This window comes from Ceratotherium simum, chromosome 6 (genome assembly GCF_057802395.1).
Source record: "Ceratotherium simum simum isolate JZ-2026a chromosome 6, ASM5780239v1, whole genome shotgun sequence".
Taxonomy (NCBI): Eukaryota; Metazoa; Chordata; class Mammalia; order Perissodactyla; family Rhinocerotidae; genus Ceratotherium; species Ceratotherium simum.
Window position 1 is genome coordinate 72,641,614 of NC_141905.1, and position 14,791 is coordinate 72,656,404.

Genomic DNA, 14,791 nt, shown 5'->3' on the forward strand with positions numbered 1-14,791 from the left:
GTTTACGTACCCGGGGGATTGCGACAATTTGTACTTTAGCATTTGAACGCAGGGTTACAAAAGAAATAAGGGTCGTAGTGTGGAGTGGGGCTGGCGGAGAGTGAGGTGAATGTGCCGTTTTGAAACCAAAGGACGGTAAACGCTCTCTCTCTCCCGAAACGAGACTCTCCCGCGGGCCCGGCGGCTGCCGCTGGACGGTCCGGAGAGAACATGGCGGCGCCCGGAATTCGGGGCTGCAGCCTCTCGGGCCTGCTCCCGGCTCAGACCCCGCTAGAGTACGCTCTACTCGACGCCGTCACCCAGGAGGAGAAGGACAGCCTGGTCTACCAGTATCTGCAGAAGGTGGACGGCTGGGAGCAGGACTTGTTAGTGCCCGAGTTTCCGGAAGGTGAGGGGCTGGCTTCGGGGTGGGCAGCGCTCGCGGGACCTCCCCTTCCTCAGGGCCGGCGCCCTCCCCCGAAGCGCCGGGCGAGCCGGGTGGTGCCGCCGCCCCAGGGCTAGGCGCTTCGGCCGGCCTGGGCCTCGGCTCGCGGGCTCTGCAATTCCCAGGTGTCTTGCCCGGTGTCCCGAAGCGGCGGCAGACGGCGGGCGTCTTGAGGGCGGGGACCTGCACCCTGGTCTCTGTATCCCGAGTACCGTCGGGTCTTATGCTAATTAAGTAGACAGTCCGTGAACGTTTACCGGTTGGCAGTGATTGAAAGGTCCATGCCACCCTGTCCTTTCAGTCTGGATGCCCTGCATCGTCGTCGTCGTCATCCTCCTACGTCGTCCTAGCTAACATTTGTTGATCATTTCTTATGTGCCACACGCACTTCTAAACACTTCAGGCGTATTCTCTTATTTAATCCTCCCCGCAACCCGTTGAGGGGCTCTTATTAGTCCTGTTTTACATTTGAGGAAACTGAGGCACGGGGAGCTTAAGGAATTTGCCCAGGGCCTCACAACCATCTATTAGAGTCGGATTTTACAGACCCCAGACTGGCCAGTCTCTTAGCTGTGCCACACTTCTCCGTTCTAAAGCCCCGAAACTTGTAATTTTTAAATCAGAATCAATTATGGCCCCTCTCCGAGATTTGAATGCTGGCTTTGTGAGTGTTTGGATCATGAGGGAACTGATATTCCCAGCAGTGCTATTTATGAAGCACATGTTGCCCTGATAAGTGAAACGGTACTTTGCCTTCTTTGGTTGGGACTGGCATTGTTTTGCCTGGTGGCATTGGCCTGTCTCCTGCCATGACACTGAAACCACATGTATAGTTAATTGGTTGGATGTGGCAGCGTTCAGTATTTCATGGGAGGTGTATCAGAACCCTGCCTCTGACAACAGTCTTGTGACTTTCCCAGCCTTTTGCTCCCTCCTTGAAAAGTGCTTATTTTTTCTGTTATTGATCCTATACTGGACTTGAAATATTGTGCAATTCTTAACAAAAGAATTGGATGTATGAATGCTTATCCCATCAAAGAAACTTTAAAAGATTATATACATATGTGCATATTTTTTAAAACTTTGTAAGTAGTTATGTATTATAGTACACTGTTAACAAACCAGCAGGCCACCAGCCAGGATTTGGGCCAGTGTTTTTATTTTCTAGTCTTGTTTATATTTACGATGAATTTATTTTTTTACTATGAGATTTGATCTCTGTGACTCGTAAATGATATAATAAAATATTCAGGCTTCATATTTGACATAGTCACATTTCCTGCTGGACCTGATTATTGAGGACAGAATACTACAAATGAGTTTTTTCTTGGTTTCTTTAACAGTAAACTGTAATCAAGAAGTCATAAACATAACTGTGTCTCAAAAACGGTAGGCTTTGTTCATTTCTTAAACACATGTTTATGGGAAGCGGTGTGGTATAATGGATGGATTCAGACAGACCTGGGATTAAATCCCAGTTATACCATTTGTTAACTACATGATTTTGAGCAAGTCACTTGACTTCTCCAAGCCTTACTTTTCTCACTCATAAAATGGAGCCAGTGTTTACCTTTCAGGTTTATTATGTGGATTGGAAGTAATATATGTAAAGTTCTTAGTTCGTAGGAGAGCCTGGTAAATGTTAGCAGCTTTTTAAAATTATATTCATTGTAATTATTGTTATAAAATTTATTATTACTATTATTAAGCCTGATAAGCACCGAGCACGATAACTGTCATGTAATAATACTTTCCCTACCCCCTATCTAAGTCACTCTTGACTATTTACAGAAAAAAATTTAAAAGATTCATAAGTATTTTGCAATTAGGATATGAAGTATACACTAACTACTTTGAAGTTTTGTGTAATTACTTGATCTGGTATACAATTAACACTTTATTAAAATGGATAATTAAGAGTTCACTATACCCTAAAACCTCATTAGGTTGGACTGATTGGCAGAAATACTAGTTTGATTTGCAGATTTTTTTCTTTTTTTTTTTTAGAATTTTGTTATAATCGAGTAACTCCAGTTACTGCTATTAGTCGTTAGATGTTATTCACTTGTTCCACCCAACTTTGGCTGTCAGTTTCTATAAAATATTTCCAAATAACCTGCTTCAAGGTATAATTAATAGTTTTAGTAGCTGCATTTATTTACTTATAAACAACAAACTTATTTTCTTTGTTTTCTTAATTGGTTAAATAGAGATGCAGTACTTTTAATATTAGTTTAACAAAATTTTTCTTCGTAGTGCATAGTTAAAATTGTAAATCATAGTTAAGTAATTATAAACTCCGATTTACAAAAGTACAGATTAATGAGATTCTATTTTTCTTTTTTTTGGAGGGAAGGGAACATACTCTTCGTCAGTATTAATGTTGCTTCCGTGAAATCTATAATAATAACAGTATATTTTGCTTAACTTTGCATTTAAAATATTTTGTATTTAAGGTCTCATTCAAATCCAGAGCATTTCAGCTCTTTCTCTTATGAAATTGGCCTAGGCATTTTGTATGTTTATCTTTATATTTTACCACCTTAGTCCTTTTTGGTATTTAGTCATGTCTTGCTATTCTTAAGGTTGACCTTCATTCTCAAATAGCGCATTTGTACCTGATTGTGTCCTATTAATATTTGATGTTTCCTCTTGTTTTTACCTGAATGTGTTGATTTTACTTCCTTTCACACACAGACTATTATACTATTTTAGAAAGAATTTAGTAGCTTTTTCTTGCTGTATTTGCGGACTGCCTCATAATAGCACCTTTCCCATCCTCTTTCCCCTACCCACCCTTCACCTCCCCATCCCCTCCTTAGAAATCACAATGGTTCACATTTTAATGAAAAGTTTGAGATCAATTATCTTTGTCTTTTCCTTTAATCATAATAATTTATTTTGTGTAAATTTCAGGATTAGAATGGTTGAACACAGAAGAACCTATTTCTGTCTACAAGGATCTGTCTGGAAAAGTGGTCGTCCTTGATTTCTTCACCTACTGCTGCATAAACTGTATTCACCTGTTGCCTGATCTTCATGCATTAGAGCACACATACTCGGATAAAGGTATCTGCCCTTGCATTGGTTACTAACAGACTGTCCTGGCATAGGCACTGGAAGAGTAGCTGACTCATTTGCTCATAGGAGAATGACCATTTGGCACAACTTAATGATTCTAAAAGTAATTTCTAATCTATGAATTAAGGACTCCATGTACCTTTTCATGGAGAGTTAAGCTTAGTGATACTGGTTTGCCTTCCTAAAGAACTAGCATCTAGTATATGGTTTTTCCTCTAAGGATAAGGACATAATTTACTTTTTTCATGATCAAGTATTTTTAAAAGGTCATTTTGTGTTTATAGACTTACCTAAATTTGTTCTGTGAAAAAATGAAACGTGTGGCTCTAATTTTATACTCCTCTCAATGTGATATAAATGTTTAAAATTCTTATTAGGAAATGTGATTAGGTTTCCTTTAATTGCAAATGACGTGAACTACAGTGGAAGGCAAAGTATTATAACAGATACTTTTTCTTTGACCCTGCCTTATTAAAAAGTGATTTATAAGGGTTAGTGTTTTCCGAAGCACGCTAGGAAATCCTTTGCGGCATTACAGATTCTGAAGATGTAAGAGATTATGCTTAGCATTTGCTTTAGAAGTTTGAATTTTTTTCAGATCTTTTTTTCTTTTTTCTAAATAGAGCATGGGTGTAAATGAAACTAATTAAAGGTTCCGTTTAATGAAGTTTAAATTAATTGAAGCTCTACTCTTGGAGTGAATGAAAAGGAGAGAGGGTCACTGATCATGTGCGAGTCAAGCTGAGAATAGAGTATACGTGTATAGTCATGTGTTGCTTACCTACAGGGATACGTTCTGAGAAATGCATCATTAAGTGGTTTCATCGTTGTGTGAACATCATAGAGTGTAGTTACACAAACCTAGATGGCACAGCCTACTACACACCTAGGCTATATGGTACTAATCTTATGGGACTGCCTTCAGATATGCGGTCCGTTGTTGACTGAAACATCACTATATGTGCATGACTGTACAAAAATGAAGGATATCTTGACACTTAGTATAAAAAAGGAGTGATAGGTGAAATCTTTTGTGCAAGCAAAACTTTAGATGCTTTTAAATTGTAATAGATTGTATCTTGAAATTGCCAATGAGATTTGTCAAGAACTCAAATATTCCCAGTAGCTAAATCATTTGTATTGATTTAAGAAATATGAGTATCTCATTATCTTCTAGGTTTTGGATGGCTGTGGGTCTTGTTCAAGCCCATGTAAATAAATACATTGATTGAACACGTATTATGTGCAGGATACTCTGCTGACTGCTGAGGAATTATGTAACAAAGTTGAATAAAAAGCATTATGAAACCAGAGGAAAGGAATAACTTGCTTTGCCTAGAAGCACTGGAAAAGATTTCTCAAAGAAGGAGACAATTAAGCTGGATTTGAAAAATGAGCAGGAGGGCAGCTGAAAGTGAAAATAGGGCCAGGGGCCCTTCTGGCTGAGGAAGCAACAGTCAACAAACAGGAAAGAGGAGGTTTCTGGAGTGGTAAATAGGTTACTCTGAGGAGACTAGGAGCTCCTGGGAAAAGTGAAAGGAGAGGAAGGTAGGTTAGGTTCTGACCACGTTATGAAGGGCTTTGTAGAACATTCTGAATAATTTAGACCTTTTCTTCTGTTCACGATACAGAGATGTTTAGGGTTGTTTTTGCTTTGTTTGTTTAATAGAAGGATGACATAATGTGCATTTTAGAAAGGCACTATAGACTGGGTTAAGAATCCCAAAGTTAACTGTTTCCATACCTAAAATCACCCCTAAAAGATTGTATTTGGTTAACTTAATTGGTTAACCCCATACCTGAAGCAAATTCAGTGACTTCTTAGAATGGATCCTTATGATCTGTTTACTAGTTGACTGGAAACATTTTTATAGCACGTTGTGACAAAAAATAAAGACTATTTTTGGATACAAATACAATTCTGAAAAATAAAATACTTTGTAAGCGGTCTTAAGATGGTAACTTCAAAGAAACATTACTTCAGTAATATGCTACTATATGAAAATACTAGTAACTTAGAAATAAAAGTTTTTTATATTGCTCAGAAAATAAGTTCAATTCATATTCACAAAAGGCATACTCAGATTTTCACAAGAAAGTTCAATAAGCTGTCACTGAGTGAATTTGCTTTATTGCAGCTAAGTGTCTTGTCTCATTATTATCTGATATGTTTCTCAACATATTTGCAGCAATGCTATTTATGTTCTTGAAGCGACATTCAGCAGCCTGTTTTAAATTCCATGTAGTATTCAGTTCATTTTATCATAAGACAGAAATGCTCAGCTGAGTGAGGAAGTACTTAATTCAGAAACACTCTCACAGAGGCCCATTTTAATACCTAGTCTCCTTCCTCTGTAAAACACCTTTTAAAATCAGCTTTTGGTGACCAGTATCACTTTTACAATAGCATAAGAGAAATTATAACACACCAGAGAGTCAAAAGCAAAAAGTAAAAAGATACTTAATAGTAATGAATGGTTCTGATCTTCAGACATTTAAGAATGTAGCTATCCCATAAGGTTGTTATTAATTCATAATAATTTAGCATATGTTTATATTAAACTGACAGGTACCTTGGTGGGTTTTTTTCCCTTTTCTGCTGGAGGGTTTCTAAATTTTTTTGCCTCTTTATGCTGAATACATTAATGGTATATTATTATATAATACCCAAATTTAGCACAATGGCTGTTATCTAAGGAAAAACATTCTTGTTTTAATAGAAAACATCTAGTAGGAAAACTTTGCGTATTCTAAAATGTGGTTGCTAGGTGTATGTTAATGTGTAAATAAGACTTAAAAACCTAAGTGCCATAATACTGCTGAGTAAATGTTGGTATTCTCTACGTAGTATATGTTATTTTTCTGTCTTGTACTTTATTAAAAATTAGAAGAATGTGCTTCTAATTTCATAGTGAAACCTTTAAATGAGTCAGTATGTAATTTCACTCTGTGTCAGGGTTCCCAACACCACCCTCAGGTTCAGTTATTCTTTCAGAGGACTCACAGGATTCAACATGCAGTTGTTTGTACTCATGGCTGTAATTTATTACAGCAAAAGGATACAAAGCAGAATCAGCAAAGGGAAAAGACGCATGGAGCTGAGTCTAGGGGAGACCAGGCATGAGCTTCCAGAGTTGCTCTCACTGGAGTCACAAAAGACGGGCTGAATTCCTCCAGCAAGGAGTTGTAACAACACATTTGAGATGTTGCCAACCAGGGAAGCTCATTAGAGATGCAGTCCCCAAGGTTTTTAGTGGGGGCTGGCCACATAGGCAGCTTCTGCCCGGTGTTGTGTACCAAAATTTCTGACTCCCAGAAGGAAAGCAGGTGTTCAGCATAGACCATATTATTTGTACAAACAGTTTAGGCACAGTGAGCCACTGCTGCCAGTTCTGGGAATGGCGGGAACTCTCCTGAAATCCAGGCAAGCGCCAGCCTTGGAAGCAGGCCTTTGATAGGCTAGCAGTCAGGCCTGCTGTGTTAACCCTTTATGCGCACACTTTATATTTTGTTTTTCGGTAGTCCACATCTTTATTATTCTGTGTTCTTAAATAGATAAAATATTGGCCAATTTATGGTAACTGTCAGGGTGTTTAATGTGGACACGGTAATGTTGATTTTTGAAATTTAAAAAAAATTTTCAAATTTGCTTCTGATCTCTGCTTCAATTTGGTGTTCAATGATTTTGATCCTTTCGTTTCACATTTCCATTGCTCTCAGTAGAAAACCTAAAATCCTATGTCGTCTTCTCCATACCCTTCTCCACTTCCTTCAAGGTGTTCTAGCCTCCCTGGCCTGCCGTCGGGGTTCCTCAATATTGTTCCCCTTGCTTTAAGGCAAGAGTTCCTTCTGCCTGGAATGATCTTCTCATCCTTTCTTGCCTAATAAAGTCATGCTTGTCTTTTAGATCTCAAAATGTCTCAGTTTACAGTTTTTGTACATCTGAAACTCCTCAGATATTTTCAATCTTTGCATTTAACTAGGTTATTATAGTGCCTGTGATTAAGCTATACTTTCTACTATATACTATATTATACATATAAAAATAGTATATGTTACTATATACAATTGTAATCTAGTACAGTTGAATCTATATATTTATACCTCTGAAAAATAAGACCTTTGAAGCTTTTAAAATGATTTTTAAAAGTTATTATTTTATTCTACTATTTTAGAAGTAGTTTTTATGTGGTTTCTCCTTCCCTCGTTCCCTACTTCTTCCTCGCTCTCTTCTCCTCCTTCCTTCTCCCTCTCTCTTGCTTTTCTTCCTTCCATTTTTTATTTTAAATGGAGTAGTTTTGATCCTTATGTTGGCAAAAGATTCATAAAGGGAAGAATCTTGTACACTCTTTTTGTTATGTACAATTAACAGAAAAAGCAAAATATTTTAAGAAAAATCTATATACTTAAAGGTTCTTCACACTGAGAAAATAGGAGGCATTGTTATTTGGGAATTGTCTTTGTGTGTAGGTCAATATAGATATTCTGTTTAGGCAATATGATATGGTTTATATATTGTACAAATATATAAGTTTCCTTGGTGTTTATGTCCTGTCTAGTCATTCATTTATTTCCTACTATGTACTAGGTACTGTGCTGGTGAATAATAAAATATGCATGGTCCCTCAATAATAGGGATTACAGTTTAACAGGAGGAAAACTTATAATCAAATAATCACACAAATATTTTTATAATTTCTGACTAGTGCTAAGAAGGAAAATTACAGGGTACTGTGTGCTATGAAAACAAATAATGGGGTTTACTCTATCTGGAGGAATTAAAGAAAGCTTTCTTAAGAGTAAAAATTGAGCTTGACATCTAAAAGACAAGTATGGCTTTACTAGGTGAGAAAGGGTGAGACTATTCCGGGTCAAGGGAACACTGTGTCAAGGCCTTAAAGCAAGAGGAATGATATCGTTGAGGAACTGAGGGAAGGCCAGGTTGCTACAACACCGTGAAGGAGGTGAAGAAGGGTGTGGAGAAGATACTGTAGAGATGAGATTTGGTTTTTATACAAAGAACAATGAAAAGCCAAGGAAGGGTTTTCTGCAAGAGGGTCACATGATCAGATTTGTGTTTTTTAAAAGATAAGTCCAACTCCAGGGTGGTAACTAATTAGTAGACAAGAAGGATGTAAGAGATCTGGGACAAGGCTATTACTGTGTTCCCTGTGCAACATGATAATAATAGCTTGAAACTAGTTATAGATGGTAAGATCAACAGGACTTGGTCATGGATTAAATATGGGTGATGAGAGAAGGCTGGTTGGTTGTTACAGAGATGTCCTAGGTAGGTTTCTGGCTTGTATGATTGGACAGATGATAGTGCCATTCACTCACAGGAAACAGTGTAGAAAGAACAAGTTTGGAGGAGAAAGTCATGAGGTTAGTTTGAAGTATCTTTGAGACTTTCACTTCATTCTCCATATGACTTCCATTGCTCTTAAGGATAGAGATTTAAATCCTTAATGTGGGGGCCGGCCCCGTGGCTTAGCAGTTAAGTGCGTGCGCTCCGCTGCTGGCGGCCCGGGTTCGGATCCCGGGTGTGCCCCGACGCACCGCTTCTCTGGCCATGCTGAGGCCGCGTCCCACATACAGCAACTAGAAGGCTGTGCAACTATGACGTACAACTATCTACTGGGGCTTTGGGGGAAAAAAATAAATAAATAAATAAAAAAAATTTTAAATCCTTAATGTGACTTACAAAGCTGACCCTATCAGTCTGTTTGTTCTCCTTTTGTCCCGTGCCCCCCTTTGTTCTCTGAGCTTAGTCACTTACCTTCTTCAGTCTCTATCTTTCATGCACCCCCTTTTGCATGCATTGTTTTCTCTCCTTGGAATCTCCTTCATTGCTCTCTTCACCTAATTAATACCTTCTCATCATTCAGATCTCACCTCATTTATCACTTCTTCAAAGAAGTGTGGGAGTATATTGATCAGAAGGAAAATAAATATTTCTTGATGTAATATAATATGATATATGTAGTATGTGTGTATAAATAACAGATATATAAAATATATATGGACTTGACTCATGGATTCTTATTTAATTCATTGGGTTATAAATCATCACTGTTGTTATTTATTTTGATGTTCGTATTGTCCCTGTTTGACTAGAGGGATCCCCTTCAGGCTATCACCTGTGTCCTATTTACATGTCCTTTTCATTCTTTGAGCACTTCCTTGTCACAACAAAATAGTTCCAGGTTCATCTTGTACTTTCCCAGCCCCATCCCGGAACTGGCCATTTCTCCAAGGAGCTCCTCTTCCTTTGAGTATTGAGTGTTGGGAATGGTTTTGAGAAACCAAGATCTGGGCACTAGATGTGCTCGTTGCTTCGGGATGTCTTTGCTTCTAGTCCCTCTCAAGTAATTCAAAAATTACTTAGACTAATCCCTCCCACCCCCGCCCTCCCATGAAGTTATGTTATTCACTTGAAGTGTAGCTGGATTCATTTTTTTTTGTGAGGAAGATCAGCCCTGTGCTAGCATCTGCCAATCCTCCTCTTTTTGCTGAGGAAAACTGGCCCTGGGCTAACATCATGCCCATCTTCCTCCACTTTATATGGGATGCCGCCACAGCATGGCTTGACAAGTGGTGCGTCGGTGTGCACCCAGGATCCGCACCGGCGAACCCCGGGCAGCTGCAGCGCAGCACGCGCACTTAACTGCTTGCGCCTCCAGGCCGGTCCCTAGATTCGTTTTTGTTTGTATTTTTAGCCTTCCCGCCATTTTTGTTGATTTTGTTTGTTTTTGAGTATGTAAAATTTTGATGTGGTCCTGAAAGAACTATACAGAAAGTATGGTTCCATCCATCCATCTCTTCCACCTGTTCCTACCTTCCCATTCAATCTATTTTATTTCATCTTCTTTTTTTTTTTTTCTCCCACAAAAAAGGTGATATACTGGGGATGGCCCGGTGGCGTAGTGGTTAAGTTCGCGCACTCCACTTTGGCGGCCTGGGGTTCACAGGTTCAGATCCCCGGCGCAGACCAACACACTGCTTGTCAAGCCATGCTGTGTCGGCGTCCCATATAAAGTAGAGGAAAATGGACACGGATGTTAGCCCAGGGCCAGTCTTCCTCAGTGAAAAAAAAAAAGAGGATTGGCAACAGATGTTAGCTCAGGACTAATCTTCCTCACAAAAAAAAAAAAGGTGATATACTATAGACATTTTTGTGCACTTGGCTTTTTTCATGTAACAAATTTATCCTGGCAGTTACTTCATATCAGTTCATAGAGAACTCCCTGATTATTTTTAATAGGTGCATAAAGGGTACTCCATTGTGTGTATTTTTGTGTGTGTGTACCATAATTTATTGAACCACTCTCCTATTTCATGTGTTGGCCTTTCAGTTGTTTCCAGGATTTAGCAGTTACAATCAATAATCTCGAGGATATATTTTTGTACTGTTGTATATCTTAAAGGTAAATTCCCAGAAGTGGGATTGCTCGGTCAAAGTTACATGCATATATAGTTCTGTTAGATGTTGCCAAATTCCACACCGGGGGGGGTTGTACCAGTTTGCGTTCCTACTAGCAGTGTGTGTGTGCCTCTTTCCCCACTGTTTTTGCAGTAAAATATGTTGACATAATTTTTAATTTTTACTCATCTAATAGGTGAGAAATGGTATCTTGCTGTAGTAATAAATTGCATTTTAGAGTGGGGTTGAAAGTCTTTTCATATATTTATGGCTGTGTATTATAAGTGAGGTTTTGTCTACCATTATATCCTCCAAATGATTGTTGTATAGATATGTAAAGGCTATTGATTTCCATGTGTTAATGTTATATTCTGCTACTTCTCGACTCTCTTATTATTTGGTTTAGTTTTATAATTGATTTTCTGGGGTTTCCTATCAAACTATCATTATCCACAAAGAAATTTTCCAATTCTTATGTCTGTGATTGATTTCTCTAGTGTAATTTTGATGGCAAATACCCCCCTCCCAATTCATTGTTCAATAGTAGTGGAGACAGTAGGTATCTTTGCCTTCTTCCTTATCTTATTGGAAATTATTCTAGTTTTTCTCCATTAAGTAAGATGCTGGTTTTAGGACTCAGCTGTATTTATTTAATCAATTAACAAAGTATCAAGAGACAAAATTTACTGTAAGTAAATTATAGCTCAGTAAACCTGATGTTAAAAACAAGAATCTCTCTCTGCTACTTCCGAGTGTGGAAAATGATAGCCACCTGATTTTGAATCTCCCACTTGTCCTCCCTTTCCCCCCAAACATAAAAACAAGGAGAGTAAATAAAACCACACTTGAGGGCCGGCCCGGTGGCTTAGCGGTTAAGTGCGTGCGCTCCGCTGCTGCTGGCCTGGGTTCGGATCCTGGGCGCGCACCGACGTACTGCTTCTCCAGCCATGCTGAGGCCGTGTCCCACATACAGCAACTAGAAGGATGTGCAACTATGACATACAACTATCTACTGGGGCTTTGGGGAAAAAATAAATAAATAAATAAAATTATATAAAAAAAAAAACCACACTCGATCCTGCATTCAGCAATACTAGGAGACAGCGAACATCATGGCCTTCAGATTACCTGTAAGTTGAGAAATAAACTGAATTCCATTAAAGGTCCTGCTGCTGCACGCCCACAGGTGCTGAGAAGAGGGACAGGGGAGGTGTAAAAGACTCGTGAAAAAAAAGTAGAGTGGTTCAGAGGACTTGCAAAGCAAGTCCTACTCTGCAGAGTAATCTCCTTACCTGCAGAAAGAGAAATTCCAACATTAAGTGTAAAATACTGAATGCGGGTTTGGATATACTAGATCACAGCGCCAGCTCGTGAAGGAGTGCTGGACTAGACACGGAAGCCTCAGATAAGCACTGCTTCTGGGAAGGAATCAGATATATAGAGGTGTGGTCTCCAGATGTATAGAGGTGTGGTAGAGATAGTCTACTGAAAGGAAAGAGGAAAATAGGAGGGAAAAGTTATGGATACTGCAGAAACAAAAGAAAAAATACACATCAACCCGTCCTTCCAACAATGCTATCTAAAAATGAAACTGCACAGAAAAAGGGAACTGTCGGAAGAGGGCACTCCCACACTAAAAGCCCTGTCCACAAAACGAAAAGGAATATTAAAAAGCAGATCACATCCATATAAAAGTGTAAAAAGTGTTCAAAGTTGAAATGCTGATGAAAATTCTCAATCACAAAATTGGCAAAAACTGCAAACAGTTCACCATATTGAATTACGTATTCTCAAACAGCATTTAGGAGTAATGGAAATCAGCTTGAATCAGAAATTCAAAAACTAAGAACAGAATTGGACCCAAAAAAAGGAAGAAATGAGTGTTGATTAAACTCAGAAAAGATGTAGAAGAAAAAGGTCAGGATTCTATTAGCAATGAAAACTAAATTACAAGGTACCCAAGGGAAAATAAATTCATATAAAAATGTAATAAGGGGCATTGAAATAAAGCAGGGAGAGAAAACCAAACTTTGAAAATGAGCTGAAGAAAGAAGTAAAAAGAGAGAAAATGACTGAATTGGAAGACAAACAGAAGTCCAATATAAGACTACTTGGAGACTCTGAAGAAGAAAGTCAAAACAACTGATCAGAACTAATATCTAAAATTAGAATCCAAGAAAACGTTCCAGAAATAAAAGAAACCTCGCATCTACATATTACAGGGCCTACCAGATACCAGGGAAAACTGACCCAGAAAAGCCCAGGAAGTATCCTAGTAAAACTATTACACTTTAAAGATGTTTAAAAAAAAATCCTTAGGTCCTCCAGGAAAAAAAGATGGCTTTCAGAGGCATGTAAGTTAGACTGGACAGACTTTTCAGAAATCACATACAAAGCAAGGCAACGGTAGAGCAGCATTTTCAGGAATCTGAAATAGAGAGAGTACAAACCAAGGATATTGCATCCAACCAGCTGTCTGTCAAGAATCAGTCAGGGTTATAGAAAAACAGTTTTGAATGTCCAAGAACTCAGATAATGCTGTGCACGTGTGAATCTACTTTCTGGCGAATCTACTTGAGGGAGAGCTGCTTCTAACCAGGGGTGACTAAGGAAACTGCCAAATGCATGGATGAAGATTTCATACATGTATTTGTAGAGCTGAGACCAAAACGAAGATGTGGAGTTTTGGTATATAAGTCAGGGTTTGATTAGAGAAGCAGAACTACTAGGAGTAATAAGAAATAATAAAGGATTTATGATAGGCACTTGACCTTATGTAGTTGTGGGAGCTGGTTAACCAGTCTCTGTGTGACAGTTGCTTCTATGTCTAGTACCTCTACTTGGAGTCAGCAGGTCAGGCAGTTGAAAAGGAAAGATGGATATGAAGTAGGGGAGAGTAGGGGCAACTACAACCTACAAGCGTGAACTGGATCCCACGTAAGCTTTCAGCTTAATGAGGTGACCAGCAGAGTAAGTTGGTACCCTTCGTCTTGGAGCTAACCACTCGCCTGGCCCAGGAGTTGAAGAAGTTGAGGGAGGAGATCCAGCAGGAGCTGGTGCAGGTGTGGGGCCCAGTTGCTACCCCACAACCAGCAAGGTGAGCCAGCAGATAAGCTACAAAGTGTGTGAACTGTGCAATTGCACCTGGTACCCTGCGCCAATCTTCCAAGCAAAAGAGTATGGCTGCTGCTTCCTTTACACCTTCCACTTCTCTCACAAAGTACCTGTTGTGGTCCAGGATACCCCAGCACTAGGCAGGAAATAGAATACTGGAAAACAATTCCAACTTAGCTAAATTGACAAAATACAAATCCCCCACCCATGGGTAGAAGAATAATACAAAGTCATACATTCTGACAAAAGTAGAAAGAATGTAAAGAAGGATAGAAAGAATGTAAAGAAGGATAGAAAGAAAAGAGAGAGAGAAAGGGGAAATAGAAGACTATTGATTATTGTATAGGTAATATGTGGGAGTTAAAGGATCCCATTTAAGAATGATAGACCAGATAGTAAAAGGTTATGAAAATTGGGGATTAATACTTTTATAATAGTATAAAAAGTATTAACAAGGATTACCAATGGAAGAAAAATACAAACCTTTCTAAAATGCAAAGGAAATTTTTAAAAAAGGAAAAGGGACACACCAAATAGAGAAACAGGGTCAGTGTAATATACACAGTAATTATAATGTAGGATAATATGAAAGAATTGAGATCAGACATACCAGTTGTATCAATAAATATGAATAAGGTTAATTCTTCTGTTGAAAGAAAATATCCATCAATTCCTATTCTTTTTATTAGGAACGGATGTTGAATTTTGTTTTTCTGTTTTGTACCTCATTAATTCCTGGTTTTATCTTT

At 38.6% G+C, this 14,791-nt stretch overlaps 1 protein-coding gene across 2 annotated transcripts in view; it reads left to right on the forward strand.

Moving 5' to 3' along the window:
* The first annotated feature begins 10 nt into the window (after nucleotides 1–10).
* Nucleotides 11–14,791, forward strand: part of NHLRC2 (NHL repeat containing 2) — a 61,600-nt gene continuing 46,819 nt past the window's right edge. The window contains exons 1-2 of one of the 2 annotated variants that reach the window (XM_004428095.3): nucleotides 11–388; nucleotides 3,341–3,493. In XM_004428095.3, coding sequence (XP_004428152.1) covers nucleotides 211–388; nucleotides 3,341–3,493 — 331 coding nt within the window. In that variant the 5' untranslated portion in view covers nucleotides 11–210. The remainder of the gene's footprint in view (nucleotides 389–3,340; nucleotides 3,494–14,791) is intronic. The other variant, XM_087432634.1, reaches the window with a different exon arrangement.